This window comes from Schistocerca nitens, chromosome 2 (genome assembly GCF_023898315.1).
Source record: "Schistocerca nitens isolate TAMUIC-IGC-003100 chromosome 2, iqSchNite1.1, whole genome shotgun sequence".
Lineage (NCBI taxonomy): Eukaryota > Metazoa > Arthropoda > Insecta > Orthoptera > Acrididae > Schistocerca > Schistocerca nitens.
In genome coordinates this window covers 579,461,413-579,482,345 of record NC_064615.1, presented here as the reverse complement: position 1 = coordinate 579,482,345, position 20,933 = coordinate 579,461,413, and the positions used below count along the sequence as shown (strand labels likewise).

General features: G+C 41.5%; 1 protein-coding gene across 1 annotated transcript in view; it reads right to left on the bottom strand.

Moving 5' to 3' along the window:
- LOC126235168 (odorant receptor 43a-like) overlaps positions 1–16,284 on the bottom strand; it is a 181,950-nt gene extending 165,666 nt beyond the window's left edge. Inside the window, exon 1 of the mRNA XM_049943901.1 lies at positions 16,257–16,284. Coding sequence (XP_049799858.1) covers positions 16,257–16,284 — 28 coding nt within the window. The remainder of the gene's footprint in view (positions 1–16,256) is intronic.
- Positions 16,285–20,933: the final 4,649 nt, after the last annotated feature.

Sequence of the window (20,933 nt, the reverse complement as noted above, 5' to 3'; positions counted from 1 at the left end):
TGCGTTATTTTGACTGTTCACAATTAGCAGGCGCGTGTGTAGAGCATTATACATGGGTTATTTATGTGATAAAATATACTCCATCTCAAAATAAATTGTTCGAAAATAAATAAAGTATACTTCCTTCCTCTCTCCAGCAGCCCAGTGCAAGCTGATTCCATTTCCCACGAATTTCTAGGAAGAGGTGACGGTTGGGTGACTGAGGTCCGTCAAAGTGTGTTTTCCTTGCATCAATTTTCTTAGGTTGGTAGCGAAAAGGAAAGTGAACTTTCTTTACTGCCAAAATTCAGACTTGGCATCAGTTCCTTGGAAGAGGTGGCAGTCGGGTGACTTAGGTTAGTGGAGGTAGGCCAAGTGACCTATGTTCACACTATTTTCTTATGTTGGTAGCAAGACGGCAAGTGACCTTTGTTTCCCGTCAAAATTCAAACTTGGTGCCAGTTCATAGGAGGAAGTGTCGGTTGGGTGACTTAGGTCAGTGGAGGTAGCTCAATTGAACTATCTTCCCGCGATTTTCTTTGCTTAGTAGAGGCGTGGTGCATTATCCTGTTGGAATTTGAACTTCCTGCCATTTTTCTGGGGAGGGGGGGGATTTGGCACTTTTCCGCCAAAATTCAAACTTACCGCCAAAATCCACCATCTTGAATGACGTCATCAACCGCCTTCTTCGATGACATCATGCGCTGTTGCCAAGTCTACACGACGCCATCTTAGATGACGTCTTTGCCACCATCTTGGATACATCTGTCAACAATGCAGAGTGGGCGTATATACAGGTTGCCCCAATACTCATGTTTACAGGCATTTTATTCTTGTTTTGGTCCATCTTACCTCCTCCCAAAATATGGAAAGCAAAGAGCTTGCAGCAGAAGAGATGTTTTACGGTATCGAGGGTGAACAAACGCTCATAGTTCCTAAAGCATGCACGTTTACAGGACATTTTTATCTTGTTTTGGTGCAAAGAACCTGTCCTCAAATTTTTAAAACCTCATTCTGGAACACGTATACTCAACTCTTTCTTGGGGGGAAGACATGACACTGAAGTTATGTTCTAAACCTAACCTAACCTAACACAGTAGATGTCTCCTAACCGATCTGACTGAAGTTCAGTATGAACTGTAGTTTACAGATTTTAAGTTCAGTCTGTCAATAAGCAAATGCTGTGACTGTCTCTGTGAATAAGGTTCAGCACTCAGAGTAAACTCGTCGGCACTGAAGATAGCTTGTAGGCAACTGTAGAACTAAATAACTTGAACTGCTGAATTGGAACTGTTGAACTGATGAGAAGTGACTGAGTGTCGGTGTGCGGACGCTTAAATTATGTACTCGGAATATGAATGTCATCAGGGCCGGATCGAGAACATTTTTTGCACAATAGCGGCTAATCATTTGGAACCTGCCTCTTCCCCTTTCTTTGCACTCCCAAATTTTCACTCGTGTCAGTTTTCGCTACTAACTGTGATAAGTACTGTACACCAATGGTGCACTTGAGTGCTCTAGGTATCCTTGTCAGCTTAGCGCCCCTAGCCGCTACTAACTGTGGACGTCCTGTACAAAAATCTTCCAATTGTTGCACCTCTCAGCCTGGTGCCCATGCGGCACCCTATGTTGCTTCGGCCTTAAACTAGCTCCGTATGTCATCCTGTGAACTTTACCGCAGATGCAGGAAAATAGTTCCGTCAGCTCTCTCTGTTATGGCAGACATGTTTGAAAGGCCTATTTGAATGACTTGTGCAAAAGCATAAAGTAGGTCCTAGTATGAGCGCCATCGAAAAGGCTCCTGGCGATTATGTGAGGTGCCACGCCGTTGCTGCCTGGCGTGTGGTGCCCTCCAGAAATAACGCTGTCTATGGCATTTAGTGGAGACACACAACATCCAGACTAATATGTCCGTATGAGTTAAAAACCCTTTTTCTAATCTAAGTAAACTCTATACACCCATCTTGTTAATTAGCACCTTCATACAAACAATTCCACATTATCTGCACCCACTCCAGAAAATACTATTTCCTTTGTTACTACTGGCCTGACAAACATTCATCACTTCAAATGATGGACACATTCTGTTAAATCACATTAGCCACCTACTCTACTTTCCAGGAAACTGTTACTCCATTTCCTCGTGACAGAAAGTTCTGTACTTGACCCAAAGGAAGATATTACTCCTGGTTGTCAGTTTCCTATTAAGTATTTAATTTTTTTTCTCTTTTCGTTCTAAATGAGCTATAGCCAAGCTTTTAAATAAGGTATCGCATTTTGTGTTTACATTGCAAGGCCGTCACTTATTTTGTGCACGAACTGTGGGATAGATCAGTTATGGTTCACTAAAATTATTTCTGGTGAGAGAGGGAGGGCACTGTGTGTAGTAGTCATGTTTTATGTAGTTACTTTCAAGGTTAATTTGATTCAGTGTTCGTGTTATTTTATCATGTTGTGTAAATTTCCAGACTCAAAGTTTAAAATTTTCTTTTTTTAGAGTTAAGTCGACACAAATATGTATAGAGAATTATGAAAACAAATATTTTAAGAGCAACGGTATCTAAGATCACCATACCCTCAAACAGCTCAGATGTCATCACAGATTTCATTAACAGCCATTTTAGTAATTTTTAATTTTGTTGTTGTGGTCTTCAGTCCAAAGACTAGTTTGATGCAGCTCTCCTTGCAACTCTGACCTATGCAAGACTCTTCATCTGTACTGCAACCCACATCCTTTTGAACCTGCTTACTGGATTCATCTCTTGGTCTCCCTCTACAATTTTTACCTCACACACTTCCATCCAATGCTAAATTGGTGACCCCTTCAGGTCTCAGAACATGCCACATCATGTTATCCTTTGTTTTAGTCAAGGTGTACCACAAACTTCTCTTCTCTTCAATTCTATTTTCTACCTTCTCATTAGTTACACGAGGTACCCAACTAATCTTCAGCGTCCTTTTGTAGTTTCGTGTGCTACCCATCAAAAGTTTCTGTTCTCTTCTTGCCTGAACTGTTTATTGTCCATGTTTCAGTTCCATGCAGGGCCGCACTCCAGACAAATACCATCAGAAAAGACTTCCTAGCAGTTAAATCTATATTCGATATTAACAGATTTCTCTTCTTCAGAAACGCTTTTCTGGCCATTGCCAGTCTGCATCTTATATTCTCCTTACTTTGGCTATTACCAGTTTTTTTTACTGCACAAATAACAAAACTCATCTACTACTTCTAATGTCTCGTTTTTTAATCGAATTCCTTCAGCATCGTCTGATTTAATTCGATTACATTCAATTGACCTTGTTTTGCTTTGTTTTTGTTCATCTTATATTCTCCTTTCAAGACACTGTCCATTCCTTTCAACTGCTCTTCTCAGTCCTTTGCTCTCTTTGATAGAATTATAACGTCATCAGCAAACCTCAAAGTTTTGGCTACTTCTCCCTGAACTCTGATACCGTCTCCAAATTTCTCTTTCGCTTCCTATATTGCTTACTCAACACACAGATTGAATAACATCGGGATCACTCCTTCTGAAACACATCATTTCTTTCATGCCCTTCGGCTCTTCTAAGAGACATCTGGTTTCTGCACATGTTGTGGGCTGCATTTCCTCCCTTTATTTTATCCCTGCTACTTTCAAAATGTCAAAGAGTGCATTCCAGTCAATACTGTGAAAAGGTTACTCCAGGTCTACAAATGCTATAAATGTAGTTTTGCCTTTCCTTAACCTCTCTTCTAACATTAAGTCGCAGGGACAGTATTGTCTTGCGTGTTCCAACATTTCCCCAGAATTTGTTCCTGCACATTTGATTTAGTTCTTTCGTAAACAAGGATCGCGAGAAAATGAAACGTTTAGGATAGTTTCTCGCTCGTCAGACTTCAGCTGAGGAACGCATGTTTTGCTTCTGTGAACCCTTGCATGGTGTCCACGTGATCATAGCGGGTCGGGCAAGTGGAGACACCGCACTAAAGGGATCGCACGAGGGTGCCGAAGGTCCCAGAGGGACGGGAGAGAGAGGTGGGTCAAGGAGCCAAGAGAGGTCGATAATGTAATCACAGAACTGACCAAAACTAACGACTGCAAAAGAGCATGAAAGAAGGGAGTAGTTGTTGTTGTTGTGGTCTTCAGTCCAGAGACTGGTTTGATGCAGCTCTCAGTGCTGTTCTATTCTGTGCAAGCCTCTTCCGAGTAACTACTGCAACCTACATCCTTCTGAATCTGCTTAGGGTATTCTTCTCTTGGTCTCCCTCTACGCTTTCCTCCAGTACTAAACTGGTGATCCCTTGACGTCTCAGAACATGCCCTACCAACCGATCCCTTCTTCTAGTCAAGTTGTGCCATAGATTCCTCTTCTCCCCAGTTCTGTTCAGTACTTCCTTATTAGTTACGTGATCTACGCGTCTAATCTTCAGCATTCTTCTGTAGCACCACGTTTCGAAAGCTTCTATTCTTTTCTTCTCTAAACTATTTATCACCCATGTTTCACTTCCATACATAAATACACTCCATACAAATACTTTCAGAAAGGACTTCCTGACTCTTAAACCTATACTCGATTTTAACAGATTTCTCTTCTTCAGAAACGCTTTCCTTGCCATAGCCAGTCTACATTTTATATCCTCTCTACTTCGACCATCATCAGTTATTTTTCTACCCAAACAGCAAAACTCCTTTACTACTTTAAGTGTCTCATTTCCTAATCTAATTCTCTGAGCATCACCTGATTTAATTCGACTATATTCCGTTGTCCTCGTTTTGCTTTTGTTGATGCTCATCTGATATCCTCCTTTCAATACACTGTCCATTCCGTTCAACTGCTCTTCCAGGTCCTTTGGTATCTCCGACAGAATTCCAATATCGTCGGCAAACCTCAAAGTTTTTGTTTCTTCTCCATGGATTTTAATTTCTACTACAAACTTTTCTTTTGTTTCCTTTACTGCTTGAACAACATCTTGGATAGGCTACAACCCTGTCTCACTCCCTTCCCAACCACTGCTTCCCTTTCATGTCCCTCGACTCTTATGACTGCCATCTGCTTTCTGTGCAAATTGTAAATAGCCTTTAGCTCCCTGTATTTTATCCCAGCCACCTTCAGAATTTGAAAGAGAGTATTCCAGTCAACATTGTCTTTAAGTCTACAAATGCTATAAACGTAGTTTTGCCTTTCCTTATCTTTTAAGGCAAGTCTTAGGATCAGTATTGCCTGGCGTGTTGCAGCATTTCTGCAGAATCCAAACTGATCCTCTCCGAGCTCGGCTTCTACCAGTTTTTCAATTCGTCTGTAAAGAATTCGTGTTAATATTTTGCAACCGTGGCTTCTTAAACTCATAGTTCGATAATTTTCACATCTGTCAACACCTGCTTTCTTTAAGATTGGAATTATCATATTCTTCTTGAAATCTGAGGATATTTCGCCTGTCTCATGCATCTTGCTCACCAGATGGTAGAGTTTTGTCACGGATGGCTCTCCCAAGGCCATCAGTAGTTCTAATGGAATGTTGTCTACTGCCAGGCCCTTGTTTCGACTTAGGTATTTCAGTGCTCTGACATATTCTTCTCGCAGTATCATGTCTCTCATTTCTTCTTCACCTACGTCGTCTTCGGTTTCCATAATATTGCCCTCAAGTACATCGCTCTTGTATAAAGCTTCTGTATACTCCTTCCACCTTTCTGCTTTCCCTTCTTAGCTTAGGACTGGTTTTCCATCTAAGAGTTTGATATTCACACAGGTTGTTCTCTCTTGTCAAAAGGTCTCTTTAATTTTCCTGTAAGAAGTATCTATCTTACCACTAGTGGTATATGCTTCTTCTTTCAAACATTTGTCCTGTAACCATCCCTGCTTAGCCATTTTGCCCTCCCTGTCGATCTCATTTTTGAGACGTTTGTATTACTTTTCGTTTCCTTCATTTACCACATTTTTGTATTTTTTCTTTTCATCAATTAAATTCAGTGTCAAGGATTTCTACTAAGCCTTGTCTTTTTACCTACTTATCCTCTGCTGCCTTCACTATCTCATCTCTCAAAGATACCCATTCTTCTTCTATTATATTTGTGGGTCTCACACAGATACTTGTGTCACTTGCGACAAGTTAAAAAAAATTTGCATGACACAGAAAAAGGAAAAAAGTTGGCGATGAAACAAAAAGAATTACACTTGAGAAAAGCTGAAGCTATAAAAGGATTAAAAGAAAAAAGCACCAAAAATAAGGCAAAAGCTAGAGCATCAATCTCTTTTGACCTTCAAAGCACGACACCAACGCCTCCAGTTAAAAACTGCAAAGCATATTTTATATGCGACAACTGTCGACACGTAACTTAAGTGTCCATGATCTCAGAGACCGTACTGGAAACATGTACATGTGGCATGAGGGGCAAGCAAACAGGGGGTGTCAGGAAATAATGAGTTGCTTTCTAAAATACATTAAGATCCTCCCTAGCTACATCAAACACAGTGTGGCATTTGCCGACAATTGTGGAGGCCAGAATAAGAGCCACTAGACATCAAAATTTTGGTTGTACTTAGTAAGAAACACAGGCATTGAGACAGTCACCCAGCGTTACTTTGTCCCTGGCCACTCGTACAATGACTGTGACCGAGACTTTGGGCACATAGAGATCAAAAAGAAAAAAAAAAAACCAACAGAGACATGTACGTTCCAGACGACTGGGTGAACCTAGTAGCATCAGCAAATCGGAAGTTTATTGTAACTAAAATGAGAGATGAAGACTTCGTTGATATTGATGCCCTGAACAATGTTTTCCCCAAAAAGGTAAAAGGTATCAGCAAAATGCAAATTCTGAAATTTAAGAAGAGTACTCTAGGCAGGATACCTGGAGCGATACAGTCAACTTAGCCTGAAACAAAACGCGACTGGAAAACTACCTGCTAAGGTCCCAACTCTACTACCAACAACAACAAAGCCTCTACTAAAACCACAAAATGTAAAAGACCTGATTGAGCTGCTCCAGTTTGTATCACTCATCCATCATCCCTTTTATTTGGAGTTAATCCCTTTGGAGCCGCACGGCCTGGAGCCCAAGCAGCAAGTCAGCATGATGAAGAGGCAGAACTAAGTGATGGAGATGAAGAAGATGAAGCTCTGGACAATGTTTATGGAATTGATGACGATAAATGAAAATTTGTATTTTGTTCCACCTTTTAGATTGTATGTTTTTTAATTGATCTTTATTTTTTTGTAATACCAGTCTTTAGGTCTTAAAATAAAGATAAGTGCTTTTCTACTTTCAAAATAATTTCATTATTGACCTACATTCAGAAGGACATCATACACATCCATGCCCCAGGCAGGATTCCAACCTGCGACCGTAGCGGACGCGCGGTTCCAGACTGTAGCGCCTAGAACCGTTCGGCCACCCCGGCCGGCCTACTGTGGTAGGTGTGGGCTTCGTGTCTATCTTGGCTACGATAATGCATTCACTATGCTGTTCGTAGTAGCTATCCTGCATTACCCATATCTGCTTTTGTATTTATAACCCTGACGAGAAGTCTTGTTCCTGCTGCCAACGAACGTCACTAATTCGCATTATATCTAACTTTAACCTATCCAATTCCGTTTTTAAATTATTCTAACCTACCTGACCGATTAAGGGATTTGACATTCCACGCTCCGTTCCATAGAACGCTAGTTTTGTTCCTCCTGTTAACGACTTCCTCCTGAGTAGTCCCCTCCCGGAGATCTGAATGGGGGACTATTTCACCTCCGGAATTGCCCTCGGGACAAATTATGGGTGTAGTTTTTCCTTGCTTTCAACCGTTTGCAGTACCAGCACAGCAAGGCCAATTTGGCTGATGTTACAAGGCCAGATCAGTCAATCATCCAGACTATTGCCCCTGCAGCTACTGAAAAGGCCGCTGCCCCTCTTCAGGAACCACACGTTCGTCTGGCCTCTCAACAGACACCCCTCCATTGTGGCTGCACCTACAGTGCGTCTATCTGTATCGCTGAGGCACGCAAGCCTCCCCACCAGCAGCAAGGTCCATGGTTCGTGGAGGGAAGGGGGGAGAAGTGAGTAGTCAGTATCCCAAGTAAATAACAGGCACAGTCCTCTGTTCATTCCAATGTACTCTACGTACTCTGAACAGCCTAATGTGATTGAAAAAGGTAATGCAATCAGTATATCTCTGTACATTAACATTTGGCGACGATTATCTAAGTGATTAATAATAATTCGGAACTCTAAAAAGAAATACTTTTTATTTAACACAATAACCTTTTCACGAAAATTACACCAAAAATGTACAGTGATGTCACCACGATGGCGATGAAATGCTCAGCTGGGGCTCGCCATCATGTAAAACATAGCATATTATTAACATCATTTTGGGTGTAGAGGGCAGGTCAAGACGCACTTTCAACATGAGAACAATGGGATTCGGTATTTAAGAACTTAGAACTACTTAAACCTAATTAACCTAAGGACATCATACACATCCATGCCCCAGGCAGGATTCCAACCTGCGACCGTAGCGGATGTTATGGTGTGATGGGCAGTTATGGTGTGACGTCATAAGCGCGTGACTGCGTGTGAGATCGCTCTCTAAGTTTTCATCTATTTTTAGGTTTCAGATATATATTTTAACTGTTTTTGTGATAATATTTACTATATAAGTGACTTATTAGTGGTTTCCTCATTCACCTCTGCATTTCTTGTGTTGTGGCCTGATATTTGTGAGTGTTTCGTATCGAGCAACTTAACCTCTTACCCGTGTTTACATTCCGCGCTGACCAGTTGCAGCTGTAGCGGCGCATCGAAAGCTAAGTACTAATTAATTGTTTGTGTATAGTAGTTTATTTAGGAACTTTAGTAGTCTTCAACCGGTGTTCTTGGTGTTTTCCGGTGAAATAACTTCAGAAGAAATTTTTGCGAACTGCTTTCAGTTTCGTTACTGTCATTAGACGTTTGATTTTCTTTCTGTGTTAGTATTTTGTTATATTCTCATTTGTTGTTGATTAATACTGTCAATAATAGTAGTTACTTCCCTTGTAGAGCAAGTTTGTGATTATTGTAGTCAGTTTTTAACATCTTCTTATTGTAGTAGCGGAACTTAGATAAAGTTGTTTTCTTGTTTCAATAATTGTAAAATTTTACCATGAGTGAGAAGTGTGGGCTTTGCCGTAGGTTCGTGAGTAGTGGATTGCGGTGTGAGACTTGTTCGAAGTTTTTTCACTGGGGGGAATGCAGTGGGGAAGCCAGTGGGCTTTCTGGTGAGATCCTCTCCTGGAACTGCAGGTTATGTAGCAAGAGTAAGTTGATAGAGGAGCAGGAGCGTAAGATCTGTGCCCTTCAGGTGCAGTTGAAAAACGCACAGGTGGAGCTAGATAGGATGAGGAGGGAGAAGGGGGTTGGGGAATGGGAGCTGGCTGTTGGCAAGAGATCTGCTAGGAGAAGGAGATTTTCAGATAGTTTTACTATTGGTGTTTGTAATAGATATGACCAACTGTCAGAGTCTAGTGGAGAGGAATCTCTAGTAGCTGTAGATGTAGGAAGTATGCAGCAGACCTCAGCAGTTACGGTGGCTAGGACAGTTGCAAAGTCTAAGAGAAAGAAGAAGGTTCTGCTGTTAGGTAGTTCTCATGGTAGAGGCGTAGGCCAGCAGTTGCAGGAAGTTTTGGGGAGTGAGTACCAGGTCACCAGCATTGTGAAGCCTAATGCAGGATTGGCTCAGGTGACTTTTAACATAGGGGGGTTATGTAGGGATTTTACTAAAGAGGATCAGGTAGTGATTGTGGGTGGGGCTGGTAATAGTATTGATAGTGATGGGGAGTATGACATAGCTGGTGACCTGGAAAAGATAGCCACTCAGACTGGCAACACGAATGTGCATTTCGTGGAACTGTTTCAGCGTCACGATCGGCCTCATCTTAATACAGCCGTCAGGCGTAATAACATGAGACTTGGGGGTGCGCTGATGACAGAAGGCATGAGTCACATTTCAGTGGTGTCGGTGGAGTCTATCAGCAGGACGGGTTTCACTAGACATGGCCTGCACCTCAACAGGTATGGGAAGAGGAGGTTGGCAAAACTTATAGGTGACAGCATAGGTGGGGGTGGTGGGATCACTCATGGGAAAATTCCGGTAGTTGTGGGTGTTAGAGCTGTACCTTTTTTAGATTGAAGTCAGCTGATAGGTATTCCTGCTTAAGGGAAGTCTCTCTAACAAAGAAACCACTTTCTACAAAGCTTGGGTATCCGATTAATGAGGGAATTAGTATATTTCATCAAAATGTACAAGGTATTAGAGATAAAGTTGGTGAACTGCTTATAGATGTTGACTCTGAAATTATTGGTATATCTGAACACTTCTTAAATAAGGAGATAATTCAGAGGCTTTCTTTACCAGGATACAGGTTGGCTGGCAGCTTTTCTAGGAGCTCTTTGCGGTGTGGGGGAGTAGCCATGTATGTGAAAAACGGTATCCCATTTGAGTCAATTGATGTTTCAAAGTACTGCACTGAAAAGGTGTTTGAATGTTGTGCAGGTGTGGTTAAATTTAGTGGAGCTAAACTTCTTACTGTTGTTATTTATAGATCCTCAGACTCCGATTTCACAACATTTTTGCTAAAGCTAGAGGAGGTTCTTGGTTCACTTTATAGGAAATACAAAAAGTTAGTTATATGTGGTGACTTCAATATTAATTGTATAAGTGATTGTGCAAGGAAAAGGATGCTGGTAGACCTCCTTAATTCATATAATCTTATGCAAACCGTACTCTTTCCAACGAGAGTGCAAGGGAACAGTAGAACAACCATAGACAATATTTTTGTTCATTCGTCATTATTAGAAGGGCATTCTGTTAGCAAAAAGGTGAATGGCCTTTCAGATCATGATGCACAAATTTTAAGTCTAAAAGATTTTTGTGCTGCAACACATGTTAAATATAGTTACCAACTTTTTAGGAGAGCTGATCCAGTTGCTGTACAGACTTTTGTAAACCTTATCAAGGAGCAAGAGTGGCAAGATGTTTATAGTGCTGATACAGTAGACGATAAATATAATGCCTTCCTCAAGACTTTTCTCATGCTCTTTGAAAGTTGCTTTCCGTTAGAACGTTCAAAACAGGATACTAGCACAAACAGGCAGCCTGGGTGGCTGACTAATGGGATAAAACAGTATTGTAAGGTGCTTAAAAAAGTTATTAGGAAGGCAAAAAGTATCTGGTATGCAGATAGAATAGCTAAGTCTCAGGATAAAATTAAAACCATATGGTCAGTCGTAAAAGAAGTGGCTGGTCTGCAGAGACAGGTCGAGAATATAGAATCAGTGCGTAGTGGGGATGTCCGTGTTACTGATAAGTCGCATATATGTACAGTACTTAATAATCACTTTCTGAATATAGCAGGTGAACTAAATAGAAACCTAGTCCCAACAGGGAATCATATAGCGCTCTTAGAAAAAAGTGTTCCGAGACTGTTACCTGAAATACTCCTCCATGATACTGACAAGAGGGAGATTGAGTTAATAATTAAATCACTAAAGACCAAGAACTCTCATGGATATGACGGGGTATCTAGCAGAATACTGAAGTATTGTTCCACGTATGTTAGCTCAGTACTTAGCCATATCTGTAACTTTTCCTTTAGGAGTGGTCGGTTTCCTGACCGATTAAAGTACTCGGTAGTGAAGCCACTTTATAAAAAGGGAGACAGGGATAATGTTCGCGCGCCAACACCTCGCGCGCGCGAACGGGGTCCGTCGCTCCCGGCCGCATTTTCCCGCGCCGCGGCGCGCTTCCGCAGACCGCGACCCGTTTCTCCAGCAGAGGGCTCTGGTATTCGACGCTGTCTACGATTGGTCTTCGATGACGTTATGCCCCGCTGGCGCCTGCGCTGTTCTAGAAAGCCAGCATATAAATTGGCGCGCTTCTCAGCGACGCGACAGTAGCACCTGAAGATGGCGGGCAGTTGTCTCGCGGAAATATTGTGCGGTTTTTACAATATTATCCGGCGTAAATCCCGGGAACCCATCAAGCAGATGCAGCGCCGGGAAAGCCTCAAACAGCACAGGGATAATGTTGACAATTATAGACCTATTTCTATGCCATCGGTGTTTGCTAAAGTTATCGAGAGGGTTGTATATACAAGGTTACTGCAGCATTTAAATTCACATAATTTGCTGTCAAATGTACAGTTTGGTTTTAGAAATGGCTTAACAACTGAAAATGCTATAGTCTCTTTTCTCTGTGAGGTTTTGGACGGATTAAATAAAAGGTTGCGAACGTTAGGTGTTTTCTTTGATTTAACGAAGGCTTTTGACTGTGTTGACCACAAAATATTACTGCAGAAGTTGGAACATTATGGAGTAAGGGGAGTAGCTTACAATTGGTTCGCCTCCTACTTTAAGAACAGAAAGCAGAAGGTAATCCTCCGCAATATTGAGAGTGGTAATGATGTTCAGTCCCAATGGGGCACTGTTAAATGGGGCGTTCCCCAGGGGTCGGTGCTGGAGCCACTGCTGTTTCTTGTTTATATAAATGATATGCCTTCTAGTATTACAGGTGATTCAAAAATATTTCTGTTTGCTGATGACACCACCTTGGTAGTGAAGGATCTTGTGTGTAATATTGAAACATTATCAAATAATGTAGTTCATGATATAAGTTCGTGGCTTGTGGAAAATAATTTGATGCTAAATCACAGTAAGACTCAGTTTTTACAGTTTCTAACTCACAATTCAACAAGAACTGACATTTTAATCAGACAGAATGGGCATGTTACAAGCGAGACGGAACAGTTCAAGTTCCTAGGCGTACGGATAGATAGTAAGCTGTTGTGGAAAGCCCATGTTCAGGATCTTGTTCAGAAACTAAATGCCGCTTTATTTACCATTAGAACAGTATCTGAAATAAGTGACATTTCAACACGAAAATTAGTATACTTCGCATATTTTCATACGCTTATGTCATATGGTATTATTTTTTGGGGTAATTCTTCTGATTCAGAAAGGGTATTTTTGGCTCAAAAACGGGCTGTTCGAGCTATGTATGGTGTAAGTTCGAAAACCTCTTGTCGACCCCTATTCAATAGTCTGGGAATTTTGACATTGCCCTCACAGTATGTATTTTCTTTAATGTCGTTTGTTGTTAGCAATATTAACTTATTCCCAAGAGTTAGCAGCTTTCACTCAGTTAATACTAGGCAGAAATCAAATCTGCATGTGGAATGCACTTCCTTGACTCTTGTGCAGAAAGGAGTGCAGTATTCTGCTGCATCCATTTTCAATAAGCTACCACAAGAACTCAAAAATCTTAGCAGTAGCCCAAACACTTTTAAGTCTAAACTAAAGAGTTTCCTCATGGCTCACTCCTTCTATTCTGTCGAGGAGCTCCTGGAAGAGCTAAAAAATTAAGCAAATTCCAGTGTTACATTCTTGATTTTCTTTATTTAAACTAACGACTTGTCGCCTGAATATGTTTCTTATATTTCATTTTATCTGTTTCTACAATCGTGTTATAATTTCATGTATTGACTCGTTCCATGACCATGGAGACTTCTCCTAAATGTGGTCCCACGGAACAATAAATAAATAAGAAAGGACCTGGATGTCGCAGGTTCTTTCAGTAATGTTACCCACTCAGATTTCACAAACGTAAAACCTTTGTCCAACAAAAGCTTCATTGTCAATTACATGTCTATAAAAGACGGTGTTGTAGCACAGACTTAATATTAAAAATCAATGCAGTTGATCTACGCTTGGTTTCCGGTGCCAGAATGAAAGAATGAAACTGACATCTTGATTTCAGTACTACTGCACCTGGCTTCCAATGTCAGTTTCATATACAAGAACTGCAGTCGAACTATAGCACAATCGAGGCCAGTTCGAGAACTCGAGAACATCTCTCCACACAAGCATCTCATCATTTGGGCCTCCCCTACCCCCCCCCCCCCCTTCCTCCCCATACACTTCCATCCGTCATAGTTTTTACTACTATTTTTTATACACATAGTATACAAATCTTGCAGTTGGACACACCTTTCAGTTTGGCACCCCAGGCGACCGCTTCTAATTCTGATACATCCTACACGGAAACCTTACAACTGTGGCACTTCTGGTGCACGTCCCTCTTCTCAGCTTGGTGCCCACGGTGGGGCCTTGTGTCGCTTGGGTCTTAAACCAGCCCAGAGTGTAATTTGCAGAACTAGCCTGTAGTGACTGCTTCTGTGAGTAAATGTGTATATTGTGCTCCTCAGGGTGTAATAAGCGCCAGCCGTTGTGGCCGAGCGGTTCTAGGCGCTTCAGTCCGGAACCGCGCTGCTGCTACAGTCGGAGGTTCGAATCCTGCCTTGGGCGTGGATGTGTGTGATGTCCTTAGGTTAGTTAGGTTTAAGTAGTTCTAAGTTCTAGGGGACTGATGACCTCAGATGTTAAGTCCCATAGTGCTTAGAGCCATTTGAACCGTGTAATAAGCTTCGTGAAGTCTGTCACTGCTGCAGGCAGCTTAAAATAGTTAAAATGAAGTTTTGTTGATCGTAGCGAAATTTGACATCTTCTGCAGCTTGCGACTTAACTTCCTTGGGCTAATTCACGACTCTGTGTATTAAAAACTTGGCTTGTAGGTGTCTCAGGGTTGAGCCATACATCATCTACTTAACACCATGGTATGGCAATAACCAGCCGATCCACCGACTACAATGGTGATCCTGCAGTCAAATGTTTAAGGGCCGACATGTCATGCGAGTTAAAGATTGTTAAACACAAAAGATCAGGGAAGTCGCAGTAATAACACACGCTACACTCCAGATTTATATTTTACGTAACTGGTTTATTCAGCAAGATATAGCTTCCCACTGAATTGTGATCGTTCGTGAAATAAAATATGAGTTCATCTACTAATAATGTCCCATTTGTAACTTTACTAGCAGCACACGAGTGATGGTAGTTTGCACTTAATATGCTCAAATTACTAAGTGCGTTTATACACCATTTCTTCTAAATCCACACTCAGATGCGTAAACTGAAGTCCACATATAACGAAATACAGTCACGTGCTCCAACAGCCGAAGTCACAATTACAAGCCCCTTTTCAGAATATATCACTTTGCTGAACTCCTAATCGCGAAAAGCACGTCTCCAATAGTTGTAACCCAATATCCAGCCTCACATCAGAAAAATCAGATAAACCTTCTCTGTCCGATGGCCGTAACAGAAACAGTTTCCTTGCATTTTCCAGCAGCTCCAAAGAGCAAATATCCAACCACCACATCCACCGACCCCATCAGACTTAAGCCAGTGGAATCTCAAGTAGCTCCCCACCACATAACGCACTTCTTACAACACTTTCACACATCGTGTGCAGTTGAAATGGAATGAAAACGAACTGGAAATATAAATGTAAATAAACTAGACCATTATTCCCACGCTAATGATTCTACATTTAATTTACATATGTTATATGAAACATTATTTGATACTGTGTTTCTTGACACTAATTATTATTTATTTAAACATAGATGTAAGAGTTACATAGACAAGAATGTGTGTTTATTGCACTTTCAGTCAGTTAATTTGATATACTACGAGGGTTGTCTGAGAAGTAATGCCTGCACCTTCGTAACTCATCAACAGTTGGCAGCATTGGTATGCGGTTGTTACAGTGTAAAGTATGGAACCCTGTGCAGACCGTCGGTCAATGCGATTTAAGAAACGTGCAGTCATTGAATACTTGACAGCAGAAGGTGTCACCCCAAAGGAGATTCATCAGAGAATGAAAGCAGTTTATGGCGATTGGGTTGATGTGAGTACTGTGCGTCGTTGGGCGAGTATGTTTAAAGATGTTGAGGCGGGAACATCTGACCTGCGTGACAAACAAAGATTTGGACGTCCTGTGACAGCAACCACCGAGTTTCACAAGCAAAATGTTGACAGATTGATTCAGGACGATTGTCGTAGTTCTTCACTCTTGCCTACCATGCAAGATAATACATAGTCGCCGGTATGAAGAGATGGAGGCCTCACTACCACTGGACAGAGTTCAGCCTTCAAAACCATTTGCAGTAACAGGCATCGATTTTGCCGGACCATTATATGTCAAATCTGGACATCAAACAAAAAAGTCCTACATAGTCCTATTCACATGTGCAACAACACGGGCCATTCATATTGAACTTGCAACTGACATGTCCACTGACAGATTTTTGATGGCCATGCAACGCTTTGCAGGACGTAGGAGCTACCAGTCATTGTCTACTCAGACAATGCTACAACATTCCATGCAGCCAACTCAGAACTGGCAGAGCTTTTCAAAACCATGCAGCATACTGACGTACAGCTCTACTGTGTCCACCATGGAATCACTTGGAAATTCATACCACCACGTGCGGCTTGGTGGGGAGGCTGGTGGGAACGCATGATAGGCTCAGTCAAGCGCTGCCTGAGGAAAGTTCTTGGTCGCTCCCAGGTGGATGAAGAGAGCTTAAACACCACCTTGATCAGCATAGAAGCCGCAATAAACTCACGACCCATCACTCAAGGAGAGAGTGACACTGCACTGACGCCAGCCCACTTTCTAACTGGTGGGAAATTAGTAACAACTCCATGTGGGCCAGAGCCAGCAACTAGAAAGGACCTTGCCAAGGAGTTCCGACTCAGACAAAAGGTCAATGACGACATCTGGCGCAGGTGGAAGACAGACTACCTCCTGCTGCTAAGACAATATCATGAAGTGAAGAGATACCCTTCGCAGAGGAAACCGAGAATTGGAGAGGTTGTTCTGCTCAAAGAAGACAGCAAACCACGGCACTTGTGGAAGAGGGCTGTGGTAGAAGAAGTGCGGCATGGCAGAGACAGTAAAATACGGTGCATCATCCTCCGCCAGCCAGATGGTATGAAGATCTGTCGACCGGTCCAGCTGGTCATCCCCCTCGAGATGGACCAGGGTGGGGAGGATGTCGGGGAATGAAGACTCCTACGCCATCTGTTGGCTGTTCTATTAAGTCTGTAAATTGTGCTGCCCTCTGCAGCGGATATATTTCAACTGTAACTGTAAAATGGACGTGTGAGAATAAAGGTGTGTGTGAGCAGAAGTTTTACTGTGTCCTTGATTTCACTAGTGTGTAGCAACAGCTTGGCTATCGGAAGATCTGTGCATGATGGGTACCCCGGATGCTGACTCCTGAAATGAAAGCACACAGACTTGAAATTTGCCAGGAACTCCTCGCAAGTTACGAGAATGATTTAGCACCGTCTGACTTTCACCTGTTCCCGAAAATGAAAGACGATCTGCGGGGACATCATTATGCTTCTGATGAAGACGTTGAGAGAACTGTGAGACTGTAGTTGCGGAAACAGAGTGTCGACTTCTCCCGTGACGGCTTCGGAAAACCTGTTCATCGTTGGCAGAAATGTATTTCAATTGGCTGGTGATTATGTGGAAAAGTGATATGGGTAATTAAAGATCACATCTAAGGATTATTTCTGTGTTTCATTTATTAAAATTTTCCCATCCAAACCCAAATAACGAAGGTGGAGGCATTATTTTTCATTCAACCCTCGTAATAACGACATAATGTTTCATTTATAAGTGTGTGTCCAGAGTACTTTCTGGTATGACACACTTAATCTAGACACTTACCATCATAACATATTTAATAACAATGTAATTTGTATTGTTACTAGTGATAATGGCTACTGTGCAATGCCATTATCTGACATTAGGTCTACGTTGTAAGACAGCGTTGTTATTTATTGTAGTATGTAAAGGTTTACGATGCAGATTCTAGTGATGCTTGCAATTACAGTTAGTGCTTTTGTACACAGCATTGCCTTTCTTTGACTCACATTTAACTCTTAAACTCACTGCATCAATATTCCTTATCTTATTCTAAGTTATTATAGTGTCTGTTCTGTTCAGAGTCTTGATATTTCGTAACAACATTTAGCATCAGCCATCAGCAGCTGTATTTAGCCCTCTCTGCTTTTACCAGCAAGTGCCCACCATTTAATACCAGACGGTCACTCCTGCTAATCCCTACTTTGTCTGTACGCCCTCATCATCTCTACCTCATTTCCGTTTACCCAGACTCCGATTGCATACCCACAGCACAATGAACAGTTTTCTATAGTGATTCCGTGTCGAACGAATTCCTCGAAAGGGAAACATCCCTGTCATTCTTCAATAGCTTAAACTAATGGTTATGCTCCTCCGCACCTCCAGCCTTATCACAACGCTCTTTGCAGACCGTCTGTTATCGTACACACTTCTGGCTGTTCCCGCAACAGTGGAATCTTACCTGGTTTCTCCAGCTTTCACAAATAACCCTCAATGACAGTCTGAGGCTTTCTCTCTCCAGCCTTGTCACGTTACAGACTGAAATAATCTAGGAATGCATGATCCTGTCACAGTCAGTACTAAGACGTTATTCACGCTACCATTTCAGAGGTTTTACATCTTATTATCAAATGTTTTGTCGGATGTGGAAACTACAACGTTTAGCTACGCTTTATCACTTTGCCTAATGTTTGCTGTCTGACATAATGACACATGAAACACTTGATAATGAGATTGAGACATAGAAATCCGGAACATGAACTCATATAAACGTATTAACAATGGTTTTTGAATGATGATTCATTTTCTTTCTCTATTTCATTCGACTTTCGTACCTTATTCACTGACCACAATTTTCCTGAGTGAGGCAGCTACAAAAAGAGCAATCGTTCGGTGTGTTTGTGTTTATTTAATTCAGTGTCTCAGTGTAAGTAGAACCCTTGGAGCCAAAGAGAGCCACTTTTTGATAGTACAATGTCACTTTTACGAGATGTCCATGTTGGTAACTATATGCAGCGTACTTTGATGCCTTTCAATGAGAACCTATTCTTTGTAAGCCAAACGCTTGAACATCTTCTGCCTTATCTGGTAAACAATTTGTCTTACATTCCACGTCTTCTGCAGTGACACTTGTATGATATCCAACTCTCCACTTTACAGCCACCAAATCAGATTCCATTTCGTTTACTCTTTGTTGAGATTAGAGGACAACGTTCCATTTCCTGCTTACTGGATATGGAAGAAACCAGCGATGAAATTTCCTTCCAATTCAGTAAAACTCCAAATTGTGCAAAATTGTGGTACAGTATGCACAGTTAGTTGCTTTTGTTAAATCAGAAAAATACACATACTGTTCTCAATCTACCGTTGTTGTTTATTTCCTACAGCATTATCAGACGTAGTTCTTAAAGTAGCTACTTGTAAAAGTACAGCATACTTACTGTTATCATTAAAATTCCGATATGACACATCAGCTGTTGATCGGAAAAATCTCAACATCCGACTGGAATAATTGTAAGGAAGTGCAATAAATCTAACTCTGGAAGACTTCGGAGGGGTTATTGTCAGGGCTCATTCCACTAATCAGGCCAAACTTGTTGCACATCTGATTTACAGTCTAGCAGAAAGTATAAGTGCTATACATAGAAAATTATTCAGTGCATCTGCTGTTGAAGATCTTTCCATAAAGGAAAATTGTGAATCATAACAATATATACGAGTATCATTTGTCTTATAATGGCTTTTCAAAAAAAACTGGCTGTTAGAAAACTGAATTGTAAGTCTACAAATTTCCTGTTTCTCCCTTTGCTATATGCGACTTCTCACCTGGAAGACAGGTTGCGGAGGTGACAGAATACGGCTTCTATATATGGCATAATAGTCTTCAGAACCATAGTTCGCATTTCTTCACACCCAGATGAGTTGAGTGATTTCATAAGTACTCGTAATTGACTATAATTGTTGTGTATTTCCTGTAGTTGTATTGGACATAATTCTTAAAGCAAATACAAGAAAAATTTCAGCATACCTTCCTTTATCATTAAAATTTCTGTTTGACTCACAGCTATTGTTTGGACCACCCCAACATATACCTGCAGTAATTGTAGGGAACTGCGTTCAATAAGACCTCGTGGAAGACATCATCTGGGCCTTTTCCCCTCAGGAGTCGCTTGATTTACCACTGTGTCACATTTTATCATTATAATTTCATACATCGTTACCCTAAAGACATCGATTCCTAGCAGCTTGAGCTCCTCAGAGGAAATGTGGGAAATTGCCGAGAGAAGTAAATTAAGATCGGCGTCCCCTGTAACGACTGCTGAGGACGCGATTATTTAACTCAGATATGCAGTTTGAATGAAACAGAATAGCCCGTTCGGGGGAAACCAGCACGCGAAAGACTCAAAAGGAACAAACGCTGCTAATGAGGCTTATGAACTGTTTTTACGCCCCCTCATCCCTCTCTTCTCCTGAGGTCAGACAAAGCAAAATAGCCGCATAGCCGTAACTATAAATCGCTGCAACAACTACAAACAAAAATAATGAATAATTGTGAGGACGGATCCTTACCTCTCGGCTGGGAGAAACGACGTGCCTGTATAAGACCTGAGAGTGTATACAAGATTCCCAGAGTGTGGCTGTGGCGAGGAAATTCATGTACGAGTGCTAGTCATAGTGTTTTATCATCTATACATATTCATCAAACTGACAAACATTTTCCAACAACGGATGAGTTGGCCAGTCACAATTGCCAAGACTCCGCATGCACCTGCAAAACAGGAAGAACAAAGAGCAAGTGGCGGTGGAGCAACAAATGCGATTGGCTGGCCGCTGGACCCTACCGATCGGCTCCGTGAAACGTCTATACAACGTCTTCTTAATAGAGGAACAGCATGTCTAGAGGTTGGGAACGCCTGCGGAAATACTAGCAAACATACTGTTTGTCTGAGACACCATTAGCATAGCTTGGTGTGGAGTGGGTATGGGAAGGTGGAGATCTGGACATCAAGCATCCAGAAATTTTAACCACAATTGCTTTACGTTTGATTCATTGTATGCGAAAAAACAGGGTGTATCAAAAAGAATTATCCGACTTTTAAAAAATCATAATTATTATGTTGTTTGAGATATGTGCGTGAGCAGTGTACTGTTGGAAAGAGCAAACTCTC